At 41.8% G+C, this 12147-nt stretch overlaps 1 protein-coding gene across 1 annotated transcript in view; it reads left to right on the top strand.

Moving 5' to 3' along the window:
- Positions 1-12147, top strand: part of LOC138464926 (extracellular calcium-sensing receptor-like) — a 178291-nt gene that overhangs the window by 62460 nt on the left and 103684 nt on the right. The window contains exons 8-9 of the mRNA XM_069607219.1: positions 2603-2726; positions 2820-3733. Coding sequence (XP_069463320.1) covers positions 2603-2726; positions 2820-3733 — 1038 coding nt within the window. The remainder of the gene's footprint in view (positions 1-2602; positions 2727-2819; positions 3734-12147) is intronic.

Raw genomic sequence — 12147 nt, 5'->3', positions numbered from 1 at the left:
TACTCCAGAAAATGTATCTAACAGGCCAGCATATCTACAATGTACACTTTTTCTCTACTGATACTGCTAATAGATCTGTAAATGCGGATCCACTTAATCCCTCGACACATTTTTTGCACCGTTTATGAATTGATATACACATGAAATGCACCCTCCATCTATTCACGTTGCTTATGAACTCATGAAATGTGTTTCTTGTATTACTGGTCCTGCACATCATCATGGACTACTTAGGAAATGAGTAGACCTGTTCTGCTTTCTGTTCGCTAATCTTGCACAGTTTCCTGTACTTGTGATATGCATTGTCTTGTCCACGTGGACCATAATTAGAATAGATTTGAAGCATATTGAATTGTTTCACTGTGAAGACATGGTCCCATTGTGTCTTATAATGTTGAGTTCACGCTCTGTATGAATTTGATGTGTTTTATAATTCAAATTGTAATTGTGATTTTTATGTGTTTTTGGCAAATGACGAACAGTTGAACAAAACTCATATGATGATGAAAATAATTGAATTAAAAAAAATGGAGATCCTGCTCTGACAACCTCACATTCTGGACAATTCCAAAGCTGTCGGTTCTTCAATTGGTTCCTGGCTGCACTCATTTGGCACCTTCACACCACCATTTTAATTTTTTGGCCATTTGGACTACGAATGGACTTGGGTTTTTCCATGAAAGGGCAAACATATTGCATTGCCAAGCGCCTGTGTTTAGCTTCCCATGGAGCCAGGGTTACATTCAAATCATCCCTATGTCTAGTTGGTCTGGCTGTAACATTAAGCCTTGGAATTCTTTGAGCGTATCTCCTCACGCTCTGCTGGACATTCCCCACTTCAGGCTAACATGATGGGGTGACTGTTTTATTTCTGTACAATAGCAGATTTTATGGAACTCCTTTCCCATGAAGATCAGGATACTCACTAACCTTCTCCAATTCAAACATAAAATAAAAAAATACCTTACCCCCATTGAAGGTTTGCATAGTCCGTCTCAGTTATATATTTTGCTCTCTCCTTCCCCCCTTGTTTTTTGTATTTCTTGGCCCAGGGTTTGTTTCATATTCTGAATGATTACTTCTGTGCCTAAATATGTCTGTGAGATGAATACACCTGTGCCAAAACTATATATCATACTACATACCATTACAATGATTAGAGGAACGCATGGCAATTTGTGGCAGAGCATGTTTCAGCTCCCATCACTTCACCTGGGGAGAATGTGTAAAGATGGTTGCTTTTCTTTCTGAATCCTTTCAGATAGCAGAAGGTGACACGTGAGGCCAAATCATCTTGCTTTGGCTGGTATTGAGTGTATACAGGCAGCCCAGGCCACCTAGATTCAGCACCATTTGGTGCATTTCAGATGAATGCGAGTGATATATAAATCATGCTCCACATAGTAAACAGTACCAGCTAAGACCATGGCATGTTGGCTTGCTGAGATCAGAATCAATTTGAATGAAACATAGCAGCTTATGCATACATAGATCCAAAAGCAAAGAACTGAAAAATCACCCAAGACCATCTGCCTTTCACCTGTACCGAATCAGCGGGAGAGTACTCAGCAGCATTAAATTAAGTCAGGAGCTTGGGGTTTATATTTCAGTATTTATTACCACGCAGTGCCTCAGGTGCACCTTATAATTAGAACCTCTCACTAGCAAACACACATGATCCAGAACTTCTCACTCCATTAACTCCTGAGCTTCGGGTAGAGAATTCAACCAGACTGGGTTTTAGTACCAAAACCTACATGGTAAAAAAACATTCTTAAGCAATTACTTGTCCAATATTCTGCAAGAGTTCTTCTTAGCATAACGTCCCCCAATTGTGTCACCGCTGCATTCAAATCCATACATTGATAGAAGGAGATAAGTGTCCAAAGATCCATCAATTTCCTGCCAATGGAGCGGATATCCAAGATGTGGTTCATGACCCTTAGAATGTACTGGTCATATCAACCGAGATATAAATGAAAACAAATACAGTGATACAGAACTGCCCACAATCTGAAATAGACAACTGAAGACAAATAAACACCTGACATCTGTCCAACTCAGTTCACTGATTCCGGGCAGTTAACCCTTCGAACCAATGACTATCATGTGTTCTAACTCGCAGACAACATCAATGAATGTCATATCTAATTATTCTCGGGATGTGTGTCTTCTCTTTCTAGCCTACTGTGCAATTTCGGGAATGTGACTTTTTGACCTGCAGTGAAAACACCTTTCTTTTTCCAACACATTCCCTTCTCCCTCCAGCCTTAGCTACAACCTGAAGTGGCTGTCTGCGGCCAGAAGGACCTTACAAATCAGACATTTATTAACAAATGCCTACATATCAACTGAAATACCAACACCATTTAAATAGTCCTTATTTCACTGTAGTCTAATGTGTCCTTATCTTCTGTCTTCCCCAGGTCCCTGCCTCAGTGTGTAGTCCCAGCTGCCCCAATGGATTCATTGTAATCTCTAGTCTATTGTGTCCTTATCTTCTGTCTTCCCCAGGTCCCTGCCTCAGTGTGTAGTCCCAGCTGCCCCAATGGATTCATTGTAATCTCTAGTCTAATGTGTCCTTATTTTCTGTCTTCCCCAGGTCCCTGCCTCAGTGTGTAGTCCCAGCTGCCCTTTTGGATTCAGAAAGGTTACAGTACCAGGAAAGCCTATTTGCTGCTTTGATTGTATTGCGTGCCTACTGGAAGAGATATCCAACGAAAGTGGTAAGACAGTTTGTATAATCGTCCATCACCTATGATATTCTCCTAAACCAAGAAACAAGGTGTTACATACTTTTAAATGTTTTTCTTTCTCAGATTCTATTAAATGCTTCAGATGCCCCTGGGACCATTGGTCCAACGAGCAACATGACAAATGCATCCCAAAGATCAAAGACTTTCTCTCTTATAAAGAAACCTTTGGAGCCATCTTGGCAGCAACCAGCATTTTCTCATCGCTAATCCCTGCCGTCATCCTGGGACTCTTCATTCATTACAAGAACACTCCTATGGTCAAAGCCAGTAACTATAACCTCAGTTACCTCCTGCTCCTCTCCCTTACATTGTGTTTTCTCTCCTCATTGAATTTTATTGGTTATCCCACAGCAGAAAAGTGTATTGTGCGCCAGGCAGCTTTTGGCCTCACTTTTGCTCTCTGTGTTTCTTGCATCTTGGCTAAAACTATCATGGTTGTCATTGCTTTCAATGTCACCAAACCCAACAGTGGAATGAGGAGGTGCGCTGGTCCCACATTGTCATACATGGTGATTTGCTTCTGCACTCTAGTGCAACTTCTTCTCTGTCTTACTTGGTTGATTCTCTCACCCCCTTTCTCAGAAAACAACACTCACACTCAGCCTGGCATGATAACTGTACAATGTAATGAAGGGTCTTCCACTGCCTTCTGGTGCATGCTGGGATACCTTGGGTTTCTGGCCACCATCAGTTTCATAGTGGCTTTCCTAGCTAGGAACCTACCTGACAGCTTCAACGAGACCAAATTCATCACCTTCAGCATGCTGGCCTTCCTCAGTGTCTGGCTCTCGTTTATTCCAGCCTACCTCAGCTCCACGGGCAAGTACACAGTGGCAATGGAGATTTTTGCCATCTTGTCTTCGAGCGCTTCTTTGCTCTCCGGTATATTTATTCCTAAATGTTACATAATATTATTTAGATCTGAGATGAACACAAAGGAATATCTGATGGGGAGGAAAGCTGGCCGAAGCAAGAAGGTAAAAAGTATATAAAGGTAGATTCTGCTTGCAATGAAATATACTTTCTGGTGTAGATCCAGCATGTTTAGAAACATAATTAGATTGTGAGTTTAGGTTCTCGTGTAGAATTTTAAAAAAGGCCCCACTGTAATAAAATCAGATATATGCAGATTTTCATATTTTTCAGGTGTATTTCACACCACAAAGGTATGTGATCCTTTATAGTTATAACGTTTTATATAAACCCTTTCTCCACTTTCACCTTATAGCTAGCTACTGTAGGAATCATAGACATTAGTGCATATCACATTTTCTTTTTGATAGATGCTACCCGGAAATTAGGCATGGGATGAGGAGATGCTTCTGACATAAAGCAGAGCACAAGATAATACTACCATGAAATAAATATAACCCCTAACCGATTACACCTTTATAATCTGAGGGAGCACGGTGCAGCCAAACAGCCTTTGTAGTGTCATTTCATAGATATTCAAAATGTTTAGGGGAATTAGTAAGGGAATTGGAGATGGACACAGTACTTTAAGGTGGACATCCATTTCTTGCAGAGCTATTGCAATAGCAGTGGAATCGAAGAATTGAAGAATACTGATGGCTGCAACTTAACTCTTGAAATCAGTAAAGCGAGCAATTGCAGACTTAATTCAGCACGATGAGGATTAAGAAAGGCGCAAACCAGGTCACGTGCAGAATGTCTAATATGATCAAGGAATAATACAACCAAATTATTATTATAATTATATTATTATTATTGTTATTATTTATATCATGATTTTGATTTATTTTATCGCACAAACCTAGCTCAGGAGCAACGAATAACTGTACACATAATAGAGCAACACTTTAGTATCGAGAATTTAACAAGTTATCAAGTAAACATTAGTCATAATTACGACCTTACAACAACCTGATGTTTTTGTGAACAAGATAACCAGAATCTAGGTTATACCAAGGTTATGTTGGAAGTGCCTGTTGTTCCATAAACTGAAGGAGACTTGGAGCTGTCCGGATTTCAAATGGTGATGGTCTTACGACCAAATGACCACGTACCAACTGATGGTTTTAGATTGGTCATCAGAATGAAAGCATCAGGGCTTCCAAAGATGACTGGGCAGTGTTCAGACCTGAGGAAACCCATCTGGAGAGCCTGGCGATGCATCTTAATGGCTTTGTTGGTGTAAATGAGGTTTGTGATTGGCCAATAATTTTGTACTTCTTCCGGGTCAAGTGTGGGTTTTATTCTGGAGTGAGCAATAAAAGTCCTGCTTTTATGACATCTGGGAAAATATCTTTACTGAGGAGGGCATTGACTATCCTCAAAAGAGTTGTTTTGGCAGTACTGGCACGTTTTTTAAAGATTGTGGCTGTGAGGATATTATCGATATACATTGTTTGTTTTAAAGATGTTAGCATGCATGAGATGCCCTCAAGCGACAGGGTGGAAAGTCGGTCCATGACCAATGGGGGGATGAAATATGGGGGTCAGAGGATTTGGAGGCCTCAATGTAGAGCTTGATAGTGTTGATCTTGTTGATAAAGAACGTATTGATAGCGTCACACCTCTCCTGGGATTCAGGTACCTCTGAGTCTGGTGTGGGTTTTGAGCAGTGTATGACTGTTTTATCTGGCAGCCTTCTGAACTCCGGGCCTTTTCAGTCATCCCACCACTCCTTACAGATAAACCATTCTGATTATTTTCAGTGTATGTATTGTTGAGAACACAGAGTCAGTTCAAGTCCCCAACAGATGCTGAGATTGTCCTTCAGTATAAGCAATATGGAGAATTGAACCACTCTGCAAACCATAACCCACCCTGCTATCATATAACTGAAGTCTTTCTTCCTCCCCTTGGGCCCATTCATCTCAAGATTCATATCCACTGAATCCACATTTCTGCTTACAAAACAAAGTTTTAATTTTTGGAGCAGGAACTTTTGACAGCATATCTTGCTGGTCTACTTTTTAATCTGCCCACTCTGTCCCTATCGGAAGTTAATTGATTAATGGCCATAAACGCAATATTATGAAAACTCTTTGGTTGTAGCATAGGATTTCTCCAGATAGCTCTTTTTCCTACTTAAATCTTCTCAGTGTTTTTATAAAGGCTTGCGATGAAGTCCTATGTGGATCTGGGGACAAGCAATGTAGCAACTCAGGGGATTGGGTGCCTCCTAGAGCCAGTGGATGCTAAGCCTAGAAGCGGTATGGGGAGAATTCCCTGCTCACCTGATCCCATCACATGTCACAACAATCTATCATAGAGGCCAGGAACAGGCGCATTTGACCTCCACCAACAACCATTGTCCATCAGGGCAGGAGAGCTATGGAAACTTTGGCAGTGCCCAAAACCCTAATGAGACTCTGCATGGCACTATTTATGCACACTCTCCTTGAGCAGACCAAAAACACTTAGCCAAAAAAAGAAAGGTTTCCCTTTAAGGAAATCCATTCTTCTGTGCCTGATGATGTTAGCAGGTGCTTCGATACTTCTGCAGCCTTACGTTTGCAAAACCCTTGGTAAACTATACTCTGCACATACACTGTTGCCAGTGTTTGACTGCCTGAATTCTTAGAATGCAGAGATCCAGAGACATTGTTCCCTGCCAAGAGATTCTCATGGGTGTGATGTGATGTAATGTTACTATTTCCCAACTCTGTCAATGAAAATCATTACTTTAATAGCTTATTGTGTTTTTAAACAAAGTGATTAGCACTGCACAGGTAGCCCCATCGTCCCGGAGGGCCATGAGATTAAAATCCAAGATTGGGAACAGTGCAATTATAAGCATGGTACAGCCCGTGGGGCCCTAAGCAGCCCCAAGTGCATTCATGGAGAACCTCCATTCTTAGCCTTTACCCAATAACAATTCCCAGATGCAGACTCTCAATAAAAGTCTCTCTCAGAGGCAGGTGGGAACAGAGAATAAAAAGCCCATCTCCATTCGCTCCATCTGGAGACTGGAGAGTGGTGGAAGAAATAGAGGCTGATAGACAGAGGAGAGCGGAGAGGTGGTGTCATCGGATAGCAGGAGGGGTTGGTGAGAACCAAAATGGTCAAGGAGGAGGTTGCGGTATAAGAGAGTAAGAAAGAACAGGAAGATGAAATAAACAAGAAAGAGGTGGCAACAACAGAAAAGAGGGGAAGAAAGCAAGAGGCAGGTTTGAGATAAAGGTATGTTAGAGGAGGTGTTAACTTTAGCATGAGGACCCTTGGATGAGGATGGAAACCAAAACCCAATGCGATGATAAAGGTCAAACAGGGACAATCAAGAGGTATACGTCTTTTGCCATTTGTAGTAGAGCAGGCCACAGGAAAGGCTACACTCTCAAAAGGGGTTGAAGGTGAACCAGTAATGACTCAAACAACCAAGTATCACAGTCCAAAATGAAGGGACTGTCCAATCCAGGTTCTATACAAATATAAGCACTTTAATAAAACACACCACCTGCAAGTAGAACAAAAAGTGATTAACTTTCACTCAGATTCTGTTGGCTGTCTTCATGACCACCAGTCTGGCTTCAGAGCAGCCAGAATCACGGAAACTGCTCTCCTGAACATCCGTGAGGATCTGCTCTCCAACATGGAATCTAAGATTCCCTCTGTCCTCATCCTTCTTGATCTCTCTTCTGCCTTCGACACAGTCAACCACACCACCCTGCTCAACTGTCTCCGTGATAACCTTTGTATCACTGATCAGGCTCTGGCCTGGCTGACCTCTTTCCTCTCTTATCGTCCCTCCCAGGTCCAACTGGGGTCCTTCCTATCATGTATCTTCCTCTCCACCTGTGGGTTTCCCCAGGGGTCTAACCTCTCACCCTGGCTCTTCAACCAATACTTGGCAACTCTCGCCCACTGTATTGCCATTTTCTTCTCAAATTTCCAGTGCTACGCTGGTGACACTCAACTCATTTTCCGGCTGCCCTCGGCCACCTCCTTGCCGTCTCTCATCTTTGACTGCCTAACTGCCATTCAAGATTGGTGTGCCGCAAATGACCTTTGTCTGAATGCCAGCAAAACTGAGATCCTCCTCATCGGCACACCATCTCCATCCTTTTCCCTCACTCTCTGGCCGGCCTCCATTGGCCCTCCTTCTACCCCTACCTGCGAGGCTAAGAACCTCGGGGTCATCTTTGACTCCACTCTTTTCTTCTCCGCCCATATCTCTGAGGTATCTAAAAAGTCAAACTTTCTGCTTCACCTCCTAAGAGGTACTCTGCCTTTCTTCTCCTTCCCTTAGAAGCTCACTGTCTGCCAAGCTCTGGTTCTCTCTAGGTTAGACTATTGTAACAGCCATTTTTAAATCTACCTGCCTCTACTCTCCGCCCTCAGCAAGTTATCCAAACAGGACTGCAAGAGTTTTCCTTGGCTTCAAGCCCTGGGATCGTATCTCTCCAGCTCTGAAATCACTCCATTGGCTCCCAGTGGATGCAAGGATTAAATTCAAAACCCTCTGCATTGTCCACAAGTCTTTCTGGGGCCTGGGTCCAAAATACCTTCAGCTATCTCTCTGCAAATACCTCCCATTTCGAGCTCTTCGCTCCTCTACCTCTAACTCCCTGCGGGTCAATCGTTTTTCAAAGAAACGTGCTATGGGTGGATCTCTATATTTAGCTGGGGCCTGTAAGGATATTTGGCGTGTTACAGCACAGAGTACAGCACTACTGCACAGGTAGCAATTTTTTTTTTGATGCAGCACCACCACATGGGTGTGGTGCATTGCTATATGTGCTGCCATATTAACATGGACATATAAGTAAAGACAGGCTATTCAGTCAAAAACGATTTTAACATATATGATGCAAATCTATTTTTACAGTTAAAAGCACACGTGCACATTCAAAAATGCACACTATTTTTCACCTGAAATGCCTATGGTGCAAGAGACACATTTGAAAATTAATAACTAACCTTATTAATAACTAACCTGACTAATAAAACTGCATTTAACATAACCCACTAATAAAAATGTGTCTCCACTGCAGAATTAGGCCTACTCTGAAAGTGAACTTTTAAACGCACATTCATTTTTTTTTTCTTTTTCTCTGCTGCTCTGTCCACATAACTACAGGAAGCAAAGGGCTTGAAGGAACAGGAAATCAGTTGGTTACAAATGGTTACTGTAGAAATGAGCCATTGTGTAGTGAGGGAGGAGATGGCATGATTGATTCTGATTGGAGCAGCGTCATAACAAGTATCATGCTAGAGGCAGTGATTAGAGTTTTGCTGGGGGAGCTTGAAGAGAGGGGGAGAACAATTGAGATTTGGCAGAGCTGGGAGAAGGACCTGTTTCCTGGCTGAAGCATTCCTGCTGCAAAAGCTGAGAATTCCAGGCAATAACCCCGGTTTGAGAACTAAAGACGCTTTTTTTCACTGGGGTTAATCTTCAAGGGAGCCAAATTCAGAAAGAGAACAGCTGGAGAAAACTCATGCTGAACAGATAAGGTAATTACAGAAGTGTGGGGGCTGAGTGTGTACGAGAATATTCAGTCAGTGTAGGAAAAGTGATTCCTGTGCTTTACTCACATGTTTAATGTTGCAAATTGAGTCCTTGTCTCCGCCACTCTCTTTTCAGTGTATCACAGACAATGCTGTTACTGTGCTATTTTAATTATTTCTGTAAAGAGTGAGATCGTGTTTAAATGCAACATTTATAATACAGAAAAATATTTGAAAGCAGACGGGTGGTGTGTTTTATATTTACCAATACAGTGCTGATGATGTGGGGAGATGTTTAGACAGTGCAATTGTCATTTGCAAGATAGCTAAACATCAAATTTGGCTGCAGCCGTGTGCACAATGTAATTCAGTATGAGCAATTATAACTAACTGTGTGTGTTGTAGTTTGTCGGAGGTCTATGAGTCGGCAAAAAGGGAGGCTCGGGACATAGTTCACTACCGTATATAAGATAGTGAAAATACCACATGATAGCTCACTGCCGTAGATAAGACAGAGAGAAATTGCCCATGGTGGCACACTAAAAATGAAAATGTGGTGTTCCTGAAATGCAAGCCTGAGGTCTCTCTAGTGATTACACGAAAAATCTAAACAAAAATAAGGGGTTCTGGATATTGGGGCCACAAATAAAACAAGGGAATTATGCTCACCAAAATACCACCAACCACGCATACCAACCACGCATACCAAATACGCATGTCTGTGTGCTGAAATAATGCATGTCCACTGTATTATTGTTTTACATGGCCCAATCTGAATACAAGGAGTGATTGTTGCTAAGTTATTTTTCGGCGGTAAGAAAATACCGTCAGGCCCCAAATCTCCACAAAATACGCTACACATTTATGGTGCATTGCAGGCTGGGAAAGTGATCATAGAGTACCTACTGGGCGTGGCAAGCGTGTCTCACACTGCCATTTGCACATTAAAGGGAACCCATTTTATAATAGCAGTGTGCCACTAAAAACGAATTTCAGAATGTCACAAAGGGAAACCACAATCTCAGACCTAGTGCAATATTTAGAGGCAAAGTTGTTTGCACATGAGACTTGGTCGTCGAACAGCACGTTAAAATGGAGTGAACGCATTCAGGGTGAGGTGCAGAAAGAAAAACCAGACAATATTTTTGCAGAAGGCAGCATAATTCAGGTCTGCCTTACAAGATTATTGAATGCAGCCGATAAAAGTGCAGAGAAAGACTGTTTAATACGGCTATGCGGCAAAATATGGTTTATTTTGAATAAGTCCCTGCGAATGCAGGAGAATGATACTCAGCTAATTAACAGGTTAAAGACTGAATTAGATGGGGCAAGTAAAAATCAGGAAATGTTAAGAGCAGAATTGGATGTATGCCAAAAAGACATGCAATTAAAATGCAGAGACTTTGATGCTCAGTTATCCAAAAGCAAGAAACAATTTGAGGATAGTGAGCAAGAATTGGTACACTTAAAAGCCTTAGTGGACCACATTAGACAAGATAAAGATGAGGTTGTTTCAGAAATGCAGATTTTACAAAAAGAACATTGTGAAAAAGAATGTGATCTCCAGAGTGCAGAACAAGAAATGATTAAAATGATTCAAGAAAGAGACAAGAGAAATAAAGAGTTCAATGAATGCCAAATGCAAATTTGCGACATGCAGGAGGTGATTAATAAGATGAGTGATGAAAACAACTATTTGCAAAATGAAGCAAACAGACTCCTTAAAAAGTGTAAGGACTTAGAACAGCAAATGTGCATTCCCAGGTCCCAGGAGAGGCGGCAGGGTACCACATTCAATGGAGTGGAGGTGAATTCTAGCTCTGCCCAAAGAGCTAGTGCTCCAGTGACTGGGCCGGTGACTGAACTTGGTTGCAGCGCCCTTGGGGGATTTGATACTCCCATTGGGGGCAGCCACCAATCTCATACACCTGAAAACAGGATTGAATCACAAAATAGTGCAATTCCATGCATTGCAACAAGTAGCCCCATAAAAATAATGAAATCCATTAAAACCCTGATCAAACCATTTAAAAAGGGAGGTGAATGCTGCATTGAGGATCACTTAGAAGCGGTGCATGACATTTTTAAAGCACTCCAGATACCTAAGGAACAGTACAGACAATATTTTCATTTAACTTTAGATGCCCCGACGGCCAGCATCATAATGGGATTAAATGAACAGCAGAATATGACCTGGTTGGAGTTTGAAAAAGAAATTAGGCGTCATTTTTCTCCTTTTCAGTCATTGCAGGAGGCAAAGAAAGTCGCTTACACAATTACTGCTGGACCGAATACATCCCCTCGCCAATTTTTACAAGACTTAAAAAGAGCATTTTCTCGCTTTGATGTATCTTTTGACTCAAATTCCAATGAGTTTAAAACTGCATACTTCTATGGGCTATAGAAAGCCATCATATCCCAATTGGTCCGTGAATTTGACCGTGACAAGTCCCTTGAATGGATTGTACATCAAAGCACAAAACTATATGAGGTACTCTATTGTCAGGGTAGAGAAAGTGATAAAATGAAAGATACTAGACCTAAATCTAAAGAACCCTCAGCCACAGTAATGGAAATCAGGTCAGCCAAAATATCCCTTGAGTCTGCTCAAAGCCAAGGTAAAAATAATGTGACACCTGAACAAAGGGGTAATCAACAAAGATCGCCATTTCCTGTACCAATGTTCCAATCACATGATCCTAGTAATAGAGAGAGCTACATCAGCCCTAGGTATTTAGGGGACAGACCCCGGGTAGGATATCGGCCTGATATGGCAGGTATGAACAATAACCAGAGACAAAATCAAGATCAAAGAAATGATGGTCCCTACCAGTCATTGGGGACACAGAGCAGATTTGATCCCAACACCATGATATATGGTAATCAGGATAGGCCCCGATATGTGGATTGATTTACTGATAATGGAAATCAACCTAGGGGCCAGTACCCACAATCTGAGAGACAGGACATGAGGCAA

Source organism: Ambystoma mexicanum, chromosome 1p (assembly GCF_040938575.1).
Source record: "Ambystoma mexicanum isolate Mex_15411 chromosome 1p, UKY_AmexF1_1, whole genome shotgun sequence".
Taxonomy (NCBI): Eukaryota; Metazoa; Chordata; class Amphibia; order Caudata; family Ambystomatidae; genus Ambystoma; species Ambystoma mexicanum.
This window is presented reverse-complemented; position numbering and strand designations above follow the sequence as displayed.